The 13,120-nt window shown below is 44.6% G+C and overlaps 1 protein-coding gene across 1 annotated transcript; it reads right to left on the bottom strand.

The window, feature by feature from the left end:
• Positions 1 to 10,165: 10,165 nt before the first annotated feature.
• On the bottom strand, positions 10,166 to 13,101 carry KCNJ11 (potassium inwardly rectifying channel subfamily J member 11). Its single transcript, XM_085317136.1, has one exon. It carries the CDS (start codon positions 13,092 to 13,094, stop codon positions 11,892 to 11,894), a length of 1,203 nt encoding a protein of 400 aa, XP_085173262.1. The 5' UTR covers positions 13,095 to 13,101; the 3' UTR covers positions 10,166 to 11,891.
• Between the last annotated feature and the right edge of the window lie 19 nt (positions 13,102 to 13,120).

Raw genomic sequence — 13,120 nt, 5'->3', positions numbered from 1 at the left:
GAAGACGTTTCTGTTTCTCTCTACCTCGCTTGACTATACTCAGTGTTACATTGCTTAGTGTAAGCAGTAAGCTACATTTACATTACTGTAAAACAATAGTTTTATAGTTCTCAGTCTAAATACACTTTCTGTAAGTTTATTTATTTATTTATTTATTTATTTATTTTAGTAAGAGAGGAAGAAAGGCAATGCTGTAAATGTCCTCTTAGGAAACCTGAGTATTATGGAAATTATGAAGAACTTAATCACATATGCTATTTATATTCTAAACAAGTTTTTGCTGTGTTCTCACCTATGAGAATATATTAAATTTAAAAGCTCCTTCATGTCTCTCTTGCACATATCCAAGATACAGCTAGTGTGCATACATGTGTAAAGATGACTAACAGAAAATTAGAGTATCCATGAAAATGAACAGCCTTACTGATACTTATTTCCCTACAGATCAACCGTCTGTCAGCCTGTATCCAAATGAAATTGCAATAGAAAAAGTGACAAGACCACCTTGACACACAGAGTCAAAAAAATACTATCCACGTTCACTTGACATCAAGTGGAWTAAGATTTCAAAGGGTAATCAGTTTACTACTGTGAGAAGAGAAGGTATTTGTATAGAGGCCTTTGTTGAAAACGATGATGGCACGTGGAACATCAGCAGCAGATGAACGGTACAACCATCCTTACAAGACAATGGAAACGTTTATAGATGTGTGTGAACCACAGGTCATTTACTGACAGCATTCTTCTGGACACTACCTTGACTGTCACAAGTATTTGTGCTCTTTAGGGGCTATGACAGATTTGTTTTGAATATCTTACGCTTGATCGTGTTGTACAGAATCACAGAATGGTTGAGGTTAGAAGAGACTGCTGGAGATCATCTAGTCCAACTGCGTGCTCAAGTAGGGTCACCTAGAGCATGTTAGGCAGGATCATGTTCAGGTGGATTCACTCTCACGGTGAAGAAGTTCTTCCTCACATTCAGACAGAACTTCCTGTGGTTCAGTTTGTGACCGTTGCCTCTTGCATGGCACTACCGAAAAGAGTTTGTCCCTGTCCCCTTGACACCCTCCCTTCAGAATACACATTGATAAGATCCCCCCTCAGTCTTYTCTTCYCCAGGCTAAACAGGCCCAGCTTTCACAGCCTTCCCTYGTAGGGCAGATGCTCCAGCCCTCTGAGCATCCTCGTRGCCCTATGCTGGACTCTCTCCMGTACYTCCAYGTCTCTCTCATACTGGGGAGCCCAGAGCCCAGAACTGGACACAGTACTCGAGAKGAGGCCTCACCAGCGCTGAGGAGAGGGGCAGGATCACCTCCCTCGACCTGCTGGCAACACTCTTCCCAATGCAGCCCAGGAGACCATTGGCCTTCCTGGCCACAAGGGCACATTGCTGCCTCATGGTCAGCTTGTCATCCACCAGCACTCCCASGTCCTTCCCTGCAGAGCTGCTCTCCAGCAGATCAGCCCCCAGCTTGTACTGGTGCCTAGGGTTATTTCTCCCTAGGTGCAGGACTCTGCACTTGCCCTTGCTGAACTTCATGAGGTTCCTCTCYKCCCAWYTCYCCAGCCTGTCCAGGCCTCTCTGAATGGCAGCACAGCCCTCTGGTGTATCCCAGCTTGGTGTTGTCAGCCAACTTGCTGAGGAGGCACTGTGCCCCTTCATCCAGGTCATTGATGAAGAAGTTCAACAGGATGSGACCCAGTAATGAGCCCTGGGGAACTCCACTAGCCTCAGGCCTCCAACTACACTCTGCACCACTGCTGACAACCCTCTGAGCTCTGCCTTTGAGCAAGTTCTCAATCCACCTCACAGTCCACTCATCTAACCTGCACTTCCTGATCTTTTCTGCAAGGATGTTGTGGGAGACAGYGTCAAAAGCCTTGCTGAAGTCAAGGCACACAACGTCCACTGGTCTCCCCTCATCTACCCAGCCACTCATTCCATCGCAGAAGGCTATCAGRTTGGTTAAGCAGGATTTCCCCTTGGTGAATCCATGCTAACTGCTCCTGATCAGCTCCTTTTCCTCCACATGCCTAGAGATGACATCCAGAATGAGCTGTTTCATCACTTTTCCAGGGATGGAGGTGAAGCAGACTGGCCTGTAGCTCCCTGGGTCCTCCTCCTTGCCCTTTTTGAAGGCTGGAGTGACATGACTGTCTTCCAGTCCTCAGGCACCTCTCCAGTTCTCCACGACCTTTCAAAGACGATGGAGAGTGGCCTACCAATAACCTCTGCCAGCTCCCTCAGTACTCAGGAGTGCATCCTATCAGGGCCTACGGATTTGTGGGTGTCAAGTTTGCCTAAAAGATCTCTAACCTGATCCTGCTTGACCAAGGGAAAGTCCTMCTTTCTCCAGTCTCTCTCTCTCTCTCTCATCTCCAGGCTCTGGAGTTCCTGAGGGCTGCCCCCTTAGCAGCAAATATTGAAGCAAAGGTGGCATTCAGTAACTCTGCCTTCTCTGCATCCTTCGTCACCAGGGCCCCCACCCCATTCAGCAGTGGGTCCACACTTTCCCTAGTCTTCCTTTTGCTACCAGTGTATTTGAAGAAGCCCTTCCTGTTGTCCTTGACATCCCTTGCCAGATGTAATTCCAAGTGGGCCTTAGCCTTCCTCATCGCATCCCTGCATACTCTGACAGCATTCCTATAATTYTCCCAAGTGGCCTGTGCCCTCTTCCACAATCTCTGTACTTTCTTCTTCTGTCTGAGTTTTGCCAGAAGCTCCTTGCTCATCCGTGCTGGTCTCCTGCCCCCTTTGCTGGGCTTCTTTCTCCTTGGGATGCACCACTCTTGAGCTTGGAGGAAGTGCTCAATCTCCAAGTGCTTGGAGTTGCTTGAATACTAGCCAGCTCTTCTGGATTCCCCTTCCTTCTAGGGCTTTGACCCATGGGATTCCTCCAAGTAGGTCTCTGAAGAGGCCAAAGTCTGCTCTCCTGAAGTCCCCACTATGAAGTTTGCTATAAGTAAAATGGCTGGTAAAAATCTAAGTGCCAAAAAATTGAGGTTCTCTTATATTTAATCCAGCCATTCCACCAGTAGTCTTGCTTTCCTAGAGACACCCTATTTGACATAAACATTTTCGCTTTCCACGTAGCAGATAAAATATGATGGATAATGTCCAGAGCATGATTTTCACCTCACTAGGCAAATATTATTAAAAGATATGAGAAGAGAATGGCTTATGCAGTAAGCTCACCTCTGCTATCTGCTACAGGGCTCTTGGTTTGTACAGAAGGGGCAGAAGCAGKCAGGATGTGCCTGTCCATCACTAACAGAGGATTTGTCTGCATGTTAACGTTAGCAGTTGCTACAGGAAGATTTTTTGCAGCAGAAATCACCTGAGGGAGGCAGCAAGGGATCTCTGGCAGTCCAGGCAGATGGAGAAATGCAGAGACCCAGGAAGGTTTATGATCCCACCATAGTCCCACATATAGGCCTGCCTGAGGCCAAGTTCAAACAAGGGGAATGAGCAGGTGGAGTGTCTTATATCTATACCACTGTTTCTTCAGGCAGTTATTTGGTGTTACAGGACATCAGTGAAATGCRAAAAAATAACCTTTGTAGTGGTAGAACACAACCATGCCAACATGGCACGTTTGGTGCTAAGACCTTTATCCTCCTCTCTCTCTCAGGTTCTGGTCCTCATCAGGAAGCAGCCGCCACTTTGAAGACAGAGTACATTACTGAGCATCCTCAGGCTGGCAAGGATGTAACACTTCAGTGCTGTGCAACTGGAGGGAATAGAGGCAGTGTGGTTTTTGTTCCCTGGTTTAGGGATCAATTCCCAACTGAGAAAGAAGTTAAAAATAATAATAATACTAATAAGGACTGTGAGGATGGATCTGGTTGTTTTCTGCATAACTTTCAAAACAGAAAAACAAAGCAAAGAATGTAGAATCAGATACGAGTTTTCTACTGAAGATGAAGCTTTTGAAGAAACCTACATTTTAAAACTTGATTGATTTCCAYGTAACAAAGATAACAGACTCTTCAGTGAGGAGAGATCTGCATCAAATGTGCAAAATAAAAGGATCTACATAAAAGTAGAAACACTTACGATGCTATTGAAAGATCTTGAGAAGTTATATTTAATTTAAGAATTCTGACTATGGCATGCTGTCAAATAGGGTTGTTACTTTTTTTTTTATTATTATTATTGTTCTCTTATTTCTTAAACAGACTTTTCAAGAACACAATGTGAGATACTTTTCAGGCTCTATGAAAATGAAAGGCCAATGAGAAAGTAAGAAAAAAAAAATCAAATAAAGGACTAACAACTTTCCAGCAATACAAAAAACACAAAAGAATAATCTTACAGACTAAATTATCTTGTCCATCAATTAGTTTTTTTTATATATGTATCAAATACATCTATTTAATAAAACACATATAAGTTTTAAGTATAAGGATTTCAGCCATGGATGTTCAGACAACACTAGACAGAAGAAAGTTTTTAAGAATATAATGGTTATTTCCTACAGAGATGTTTCTGAAAACACAGCTATTGCCTTTGGAAAAAACATCTGTTCATAACCAATAATTCTAGGTAAAACCTGAATAAGTATTATGTATCCCTGTGGTTTCTGAACATAGCCAACAGTTCTTTCAACTTAAGTTACTCATTTATTCAGAGTGCTAATCATGTTACTAAAGTATCCCTAGTGTTGTCTCTCTTTACCCTCAGGACAAAATTTATTACTGCTCCACAAAACAAAGTTGAWCTCCAGGCACTGCCTACTCCAACAAAATCTGTACATTTTGCTAGAAGAACGGACTGATCTTATTCCCACTCACCTTGCTGATCCTCTGCTTCCCCCACCTCCTCCTTGAAAAAACTGTTATTGCCTTACTAGCTTTCTCCCTCCTGTTTCTAAAGCCAAAGCAGAGCTAGCAGCACTTGAAAAAAAACCCCATCTGAGCCAGAAGCAGGATGCTGAAAATATCRTCCCCACTCCTCCCGTGCACTCACCAGTGGGTGGCAGGAGCTTGACAAACACGATTCAATGATCTCAAAGCAAGACAGAAACATTCCAGTCACACCGATGTTGCAGCATACAGGCAAATCCAATACGCACAAGGGTCATATTCTCTCAGGTCGAAGAAGAGAAAACAAACAAACAAAAAGATTTTACTCACAGGCTAGAAGAAGAGAGGATCACAAGCAGTGGAAATGAAGCGCAAAAGCACGGCTTCATGGCACAGCTGACTTTCCCCGAGATGCAGGGACCCAGCCACACGCAGGGGGTACTGAACGGCACCCTTGGGGGAAAGGCAGAGCCACTGACTCAGGCACATCCAGAGGCTACTAGAGGGGAAGGATGAAGACATTTAACATAAAATGTGAGAACAGCTTCATTCTTGCTGCAAAGGCAGCATCAAGTGCTATTTGGGTCAGCTGCCTGCCTCATTGGCCTCAGAGTACCAAACGCTAATAGGAAAATCCTGGCACTAATGAACTCCTTGGCAAAACTCACTTGGATTTAAAGACCCAGGATTTAACRTGGGGGACCTAACTGGAAATTCTCTGAAGTCAAAGACTCTCACCACCCTCGTTGACTTAGGGCTCAATCTTTGTGCCTTGACCCAGGTTAAGAATAACCAACCAAAATGACCAAGAACACCATCACCAACCCAACACAGCTGTTCACACACTGTGCCTGTTGTCTTTTCAGCAGAACTAGGTTTGCAAATGCAAAAGAATAAAGAGATACCAGTCACTTAAAATAGCAAATGTATAAAAACAAACAATTAAACGTACAGAAGTTTACAAATGTAGAACAGCAAATCTGCCAAGTCTGTGTACACGTTTTCGGGTAGGTGGTCGTGTTTAGCACCCGTCGCTTCCTGCACTGGACGAAAATGAGGGCACAGCTTTGCGCCAGGGACAGCAAAGCGAAGGAAGAGGGTCATCCGCTGGTGCTCGGCCTCCCCACAGCCGGCAGGCACCTGCCCACCAGGCCCTCACACAGAGGGTCGCCCCCAGGGAGCCTTCGCCGCCCTCGGTGGGGGCCAGGCCGCAGGAGGTGGCTGCGGAGAGGGATGCTCACCTGAAGGAAGGAGAGGGAGGAGGTGACGCTAGCTAGGCCTCCAGGCCATGGTTATCATGGGAACTGGTGGCAATGAGGGCGCGGGGAGGGTGGCCATGAAGGTGACGGCAAGCTCAGGGGCACTCGGCTCCCGGCGCACGGTTTGTTTTTTGCGCCCCTTGACCGCACGGAGGCTTTTCTGGTGGGTGGCTCATGGGAGTGAGAGCTCTGGGCTCCTTTCTGGCTCTGGAGTGTTTGGCAAGCGCTGCCTTAGGTTTTGGGAGGTCATCTTACCTCCTGTGGGGCACATGCTTGCTGCTGCCCAGAAACCAGCTGCAAGAGAGAGAAAGCACCACAAAGACACGGTTGCCCTTCTCGGTTTGCCTCCTTGCTGAGGTCTCGCTGGCAACCTCAGCCAGAGCAGCATGCACGTAAAAGCCCACTGCAATTTATTTATCCCTCAACACAAAAAGCAAGACACGACTAGAGGGGCCGTTCCTTCTGAGTGAAATACAGGCACCTTCTTGCCCACCGCACTCAGAGGGGATTGATCAGCTCCTCGGCTTGGTACTGAGGGAGCCAGTTAGGAAACCTCTCATAAAGTTGCCATCTGCATTTAAACTCAGTATGTCAGGAACAAGGGCTGACAGATGCAAGTGACAAAAAATGAGTAGAGAGGTTTCATTTATTGTTGAAATCTTTGAACTGAGTCATTCCCATGTGATGGTTCTGTAAAGCTACATTATATATCAAAATGGCAGCATAAGGCAGAAAATTATGCAGCCTTCCATCCTTTGTAAGCAACGAGCARTGTGAAGAGCATGATGGAGACAGTGGTATGTTGAGCTTCTCCAGAATGTCTTCTGCTCTTTTAATAGTTCTCCTTGGGGGCTGTGGAGGTTTGTATCACATTTCTTTCTCCTGTTGCTGAATCAAAAATAGAGCACTGAGTCACTTGTTACAGGCAGGCGATCACCAGCTACTCTGAACATGCTTCCCRCTGTGGGCCACCCTCATGTGCCTGCTCAAGGCCCCCTTCACACAAGGTCTTCTCACCTCAGTACCAGCTTTGCTTGAGTAAGGACTGGCGTGTGATTAAACCCCTCTTACTGCTACAGCACTTGTGCTTTCAGCAGGTTGACAGATGACGCTCTTTGATCCAAAAATTCATAGATATCAATGGAATATTTTCTACTGACTTCGAAGAGCTTTGGGTCAGGGCTGTTTGGTGCGAGAAACCCACCTCAGCGCGGGCCAGCTGGCCCTGGTTGAATGCAGGTAACCCAGAAAGCAGAAGTGGAGAGGACATTGGTCGGGCCTATTTTTAGTGGCAACACCAGTATGAGTGTGGGGAGAGAGAAAGATGTGCCAACAGCAACAGAGGAGCATAAAATGGAGTAATTCCAGAATGCTTTCTCTTCTCACCCCAAAACCTTAAGAGCAAGACTACATTCCCTTCTGCAAAATGAACAACAGGAAATCATCTGTGGTAGCTTATTAATATCCAGATCCTAGGAACAGATATTTCCRTGCTTTATGCAAGGAATTATTGTGAAAGTTGCAAGCTTGGCAATTTCACGGAAATATTTTTGTGTTTATGACATCTATTTTATTCTTATATTGTATTTTTCAAATAAACTCCTGTGCTTTATTGCACATCAAAATTAATCTATGCTAGCAATGCCACAATAATTCTAGTGCAGATGACTTGAGATGCACAAAGAAAGAGTAGAGGAAGAAGTAAAACATGAGGAAACCTCCAGTTTTCAAAGGACTATTAATTATACATTAGTTTTATATTATTAACTATTAATAAATAGCTAACCACAAGAATCGGCCACTGCAAAGCCCTCCTAACACTGCTTCCAGAAGGGCTCTGTTATGACTTGTACCTTGCCCAACACGCAGCAATGTTTGCCCACAGGACCGAGTACGCTGATCATGCCCAGCCTGCATTCTCGCCTTACAGAGAAGGCTGAATCTGGGAGCTGACCTTGTTGCTAATCTATCATAGTATGTAAGTCCTGGCCTTATTAGACTTTCATGCCAGCCTCTCATACTTACATTTTAGGTCTCTGATCCCTCATCTCAGCACCTTCACACCTTTGTGCTAACGTTTTCAGAGGAAAGTAATTTATTATTCTTGACATYGCCTTCCCACTGAGTCAGCTGTGGATTTTAAATGCATTTATTTTGTGTACCTGTTTCTCTTTTGCCTTAATATGCAGCCTCTTGAGTTCACTTCTGATTTGTGCATGTTTAACAGGTAGGTTTTCCTACTGAAATACACTGCTATATTTATAATATGCCTTGGGGGATAAAGAAGACCAAATTGGGCTTTTTTATGCTGTAATTTCCTACACGTATGTCACTTGATTTCATTAGGAAACACAGCATGAAACTGATAAACCCAGTGGTTATGTTCTCACTAGCAGTTACTGTAAGTATTTAAAATGACAGCAAATAGCCTAAGTGTTCTCCAGTCTCTGCCTCTGATCAGTAAGACTGATCAGCCTCTGTTCATTCAAACAGCTTAATGAATGCAAATTTGACTGCACTGAACAGTGTGGACTATAAGCATAAACCAAGGTTGTTTTCCTAAAACTAGAACCCAGGAAAGGCAATTCCATGGTCAGAGGGTTCCATCATGCCCTAAAATAATTCAACAGTGGCCAGCTACAAAACATATTGCCTCCCAGTGCCTGTGTCCAAGTCCTCCCCCCCATGTCAGGGCAAGACCCAAGTTTGTAGCCCCTGCTCCACTTCCCGCCTGCTTGCTTCTTTGCAGAGGCAATGTGGACTGGTAGCTCCACCTGGCCCCCCCCAAACAGCGACACCACTTATCAACAGCTAAATGCAGTCTGGTAGAGCAAGCTCAAAAGTGCACTCGCTTTGGACTTCAGAAAACATAGCATTTGCTTATTGACTGAGGACTTTCCTACCTCAGATGATGGCACTGACATGTTCTCCAGAACACTTTGTAGATATGTTTGGTAAACTTTCAGAACACTTTATAAACGGCAAAATGGAAGGGTCCTCACAAATATGTAGTATCACTGTTACAAAATAAAACATTTGCTTGTCTGTGCTCTGATCCTGAAWTTTTTTTATATGTTTCAGATGATGAAAGAATAATTTAAAATGAAAAGAATCCTAGTACAGAGTCACCAACATATTAAACTAATTGGCTACAGCAATTTTAATAGTACGAATTCTGCACTCTGCAGAGTGCTATGGGAGATCCTTTTGCTTGGCTTCTTTCTTGCAAAGCTTGGGAAAACTATGGAGTTTGTTTTTTTWAAAAAAAAGAAAGAAAAGAGACGTAAAAACGTGGTCCTGAAAGCAGCCCAGCAAATGCAAGCTGTTTCGTCCTGTCTTTCCCCTCACCATCTCACAGTGAACAAAAAGAATCTGTGTCTCTGTAGCCCAGATCTCCTTGAGGGAAAAAGAGGTTTGCATCAGTTCCTGTGCACAGTTGCATGGTCGTGCTGCTGAAATTGCTCTGCATTTAGGTCAAATCTTGAAAAGAGCTTTAAAATACTACCAGCTCTGAAGATGTTTTATGTGTGACTCTTCACGTATATCTTACACATTGGAATAGGCACTCAGGAGACTAAGAAGAACCCAGTGATTCAGGTCATTGGAAAACAAACTCTGTGGTATTTTATCTATGATTCTTGTAAGAACAGAATTGTGACAGGTGATAAAGAAGAGTAAACTTTCAAAGGAACAAAAGTATCTAGGAGAAACCCACAGCTCAAGTGTAAGTGCTTTTCAGATGGACAAAGGAACACAGGCAGTAGGAGAAGGAAGGCAGGAAATAGTGTGGCAATTAGACTGAGTCTTACAGAAGACATTTCATCATCAAAATCATTTCAGCATTCCTTATTAAAAAAAAAGATATTTAGGACTACATGCATAAATATGCCTTTCCAAATGTTCTTTTCTAACTACTTATTAATGTTAGTTTAACTATGTCTTCTTTGTGAAACACATAGCACATTTTCAGAGCTGTACAAATAACAGAATTGGTRTATAAGGAATTTAGAAACTGAATAGGTATTTATTCACTGAAGTGGCAGTCTGAGAATGCCAGTATATGTTCTAATAAAACTGAAAACCACAAACACTAATAATATAATTAATATTTTATTATTTTAAAATATTMTTTGATTTTACCCCAGCATTATTTCATTATAGATGCTTGAAAATATTCCAGAGTCAGTAAACAAGTTTGACACAATGTTACACTGACAGGTTGTCAAAAAAATTGCCGTGTTATTGCTAAAACAAACTACATCAGTATATGTTGTGAGCTGCATAACGGACAAGAACTTGATACTAGAAATCCTTTGAATAAATATAAGTACTAAGGCAACTCAGTGATTGTCCCTCTGCAGAACTTGTGTAACCAGGTGTTGGGTCAGTTCTGTAATGCTTGCTTAGCTTTTAGTTGGACAAAATTTATCTTTTTTATTTCAGTGGCAGTTTGCCCTATTAACAGCATTTTGTTGTTAATATAACTGCCATCTCCTAGTAGCCCTGCATAGAAATAAAAATGCTGCTGTTATTAATATCCCCAGACAGAGGATTTGCAAGAGCATGCTAAGGGGAATCTCTGCTGTTAGCACGGTAGAACCGATGGGGTGAACATGGCTCCTCTATGTTTGCCAGCGACTGCCTGCTCGCGAACTGAACTGAAAACTGAGGCAGGTGCTGGCTGTGTAGAGAGGTCAGGATCTCAGAAACCATTTTCTCAGCAGGGGTGCGTTTYGTGACACAGCATCCCAAGAGTGCCCGCATTGTCTTGCACATCCCTCCCTTCCGTAAGCACAAAACCTCYGCTTCTTTTACAGAAAAGCAAAAGGTCTTGCCTGCTACAATCTTTCAGCATTCAGCACTGTCCTTTTATTTACAATATATAATTCTATTTATATTTTCTGATTACTTAATAGAACTTACTCAGACCTAAGGGAGAGATGAATTTTTTACTTGATATRTTACTGCCATGTGGCTCTGCATGTGCATTTGTGGAGAGAATGTTGCCTGCATACATTTAGATAATTAGAATACATAATTMTCCTATTATTAACTAATTCCAGTTGCACACTATCTGCTGGTCTTTTTTAAAGGCAAGACATCGCTTACTGTCCRAAATGTACAGTCCAAAAAGGCATTCTTGGACATTTTACTTTGGAAGTGTAAAGGGGTTTAAAATAAAATAAAAGTAAATATTCAAATACATTTTGTATTGCAGGTGGTAGCAGTGGCTCCATACAATACAGTATGGATGAAAGAAATCCAGAAGTTAATTTCTTTAAGGCATAGAATATAATGGCACAGACACTTCCAGATCTAGTCTTATTTGTGTTATATATAACACTGCCTATCCCTTCTGTGATTATTTAAATTCAACCTAATTAATAATTATTAGTATTTTATTTTTCTATATTGATGTTCAAGTTTAGAATAGAAAAACTGTTAAAAACTACTGACTTTGGGACAGACACTGCAAAACCTCAAGTACTGCAACCTCCGAGGATACATATACATTTATGTTTCAAGAATATATGCCATGACCTGCAGATTAATCAATGTAAAATGATCATGCAATTAAATATGACAACCAGAATTGAAGTTCAAAGCTGCAGATCATGATTTTCCTACTCCAAGTGCTGCTTGAGATCTCTCACACCTTTACAAAAATATAATTAGCATTAGATTTACCCACAATAAATAACACCCAGAACATACCTCGTGCTACCAACCTGAATTTAAAAAAGTAACAGAGCCCATCTCAATGTTTTGAGTTTATGAGATCTTTCAGATACAAAGCCCTAACAGTTTCCTAGACAAAAGGCATCAGGAAGGATCATCGCTTACAGTGAACTTGGGCTTTAGCTTGACAGATCTCTTCCTTATGGTGGCTTTCGGGGACAGCGCCATGGTGTCCATAATGCTCTTGTCCTCCTCTAGTTGCCTAGCAGTGCACGAAGGGGTGGGCACTTTCACTGTGTTGCCAAATTTAGAGTAGTCCACGGAGTATCGTCCATCTTCCTCTGCCACAATGGGCACAAACCTTTGGCCCCAGAGGATTTCGTCAGCCAGGTAGGAGGTCCTGGCTTGAGTGGTGATGCCAGTGGTCTCCACCACCCCTTCTAAGATGACTATGATCTCCAGGTCCTCGTGGTGGTGCAGGTTCATGGGGGAGATGTCGTAGAGGGGGCTGTTCTTGTCTATCACATGGTAGATGATGAGCGGGGAGACGAGGAAGATGCTGTTGCCCCCCACGGGGTTCTCCATCTGGATGTCGATCTGGTTGAGGGGCACAACCTCCCCCTCCAGGCTGGTGGTCTTCTTCACCACTTGCATGCGGATGGTGGCACTTATGATCATGCTCTTGCGGAGGTCGCCCACTCGCAGCATGAAGCAGAGCTTGCCCTCCCGCAGGGCGATGACTGCGTGCTTGCTGAAGATGAGGGTCTCGGCCCGGCGGTGGGCCTGCGAGGTCTTCATGAAGATGCAGCCCAGCATGATGGCGTTGATCACCAGCCCCACGATGTTCTGCACAATCAGCACCAGGATGGCGGCCGGGCACTCCTCTGTGACCATGCGGCCCCCGAAGCCGATCGTCACCTGCACCTCGATGGAGAAGAGGAAGGCGGAGGCGAAGGAGTGGATGCTGGTCACACATGGCACGAAGTCTGCCGGGGCCCCGGCTGCCCCCTCGCCCAGGCCCCGCTGCACCCGGGTGCTGTGGTCCAGGTCGCCGTGGGCAAAGGCGATGAGCCACCAGACCATGCCGAAGAGCAGCCAGCTGCACAGGAAGGACATGGTGAAGATGAGTAGTGTGTGGGGCCACTTGAGGTCCACCAGGGTGGTGAAGACGTCCTGGAGGAAACGGCCCTGCTCCCGGATGTTTTTGTGGGCCACGTTGCAGGCGCCGTTCTTGCCCACGAAGCGCGCCCGCCGCTCCCGGGCGCGGTACCGGGCGTGATCCGGCACATCCTCCGCCAGCCGGGTCAGCACATACTCCTCGGGGATGATCCCCTTCCTCGACAGCATGGCTCCCCGCCGCCGCCGCCGCCGCC

Source organism: Rhea americana, unplaced genomic scaffold (genome assembly GCF_003343005.1).
Source record: "Rhea americana isolate MKP2758 unplaced genomic scaffold, rheAme1 scaffold_49, whole genome shotgun sequence".
Classification (NCBI taxonomy): Eukaryota; Metazoa; Chordata; class Aves; order Rheiformes; family Rheidae; genus Rhea; species Rhea americana.
The sequence above is the reverse complement of the archived record's forward strand: the minus strand, read 5'-3'. Positions and strand labels throughout refer to the sequence as shown.

Coding starts and splice junctions, on each gene's coding strand:
- KCNJ11 (XM_085317136.1), bottom strand. CDS start 13,094: ATGCTGTCGAGGAAGGGGATCATCCCCGAGGAGTATGTGCTGACCCGG.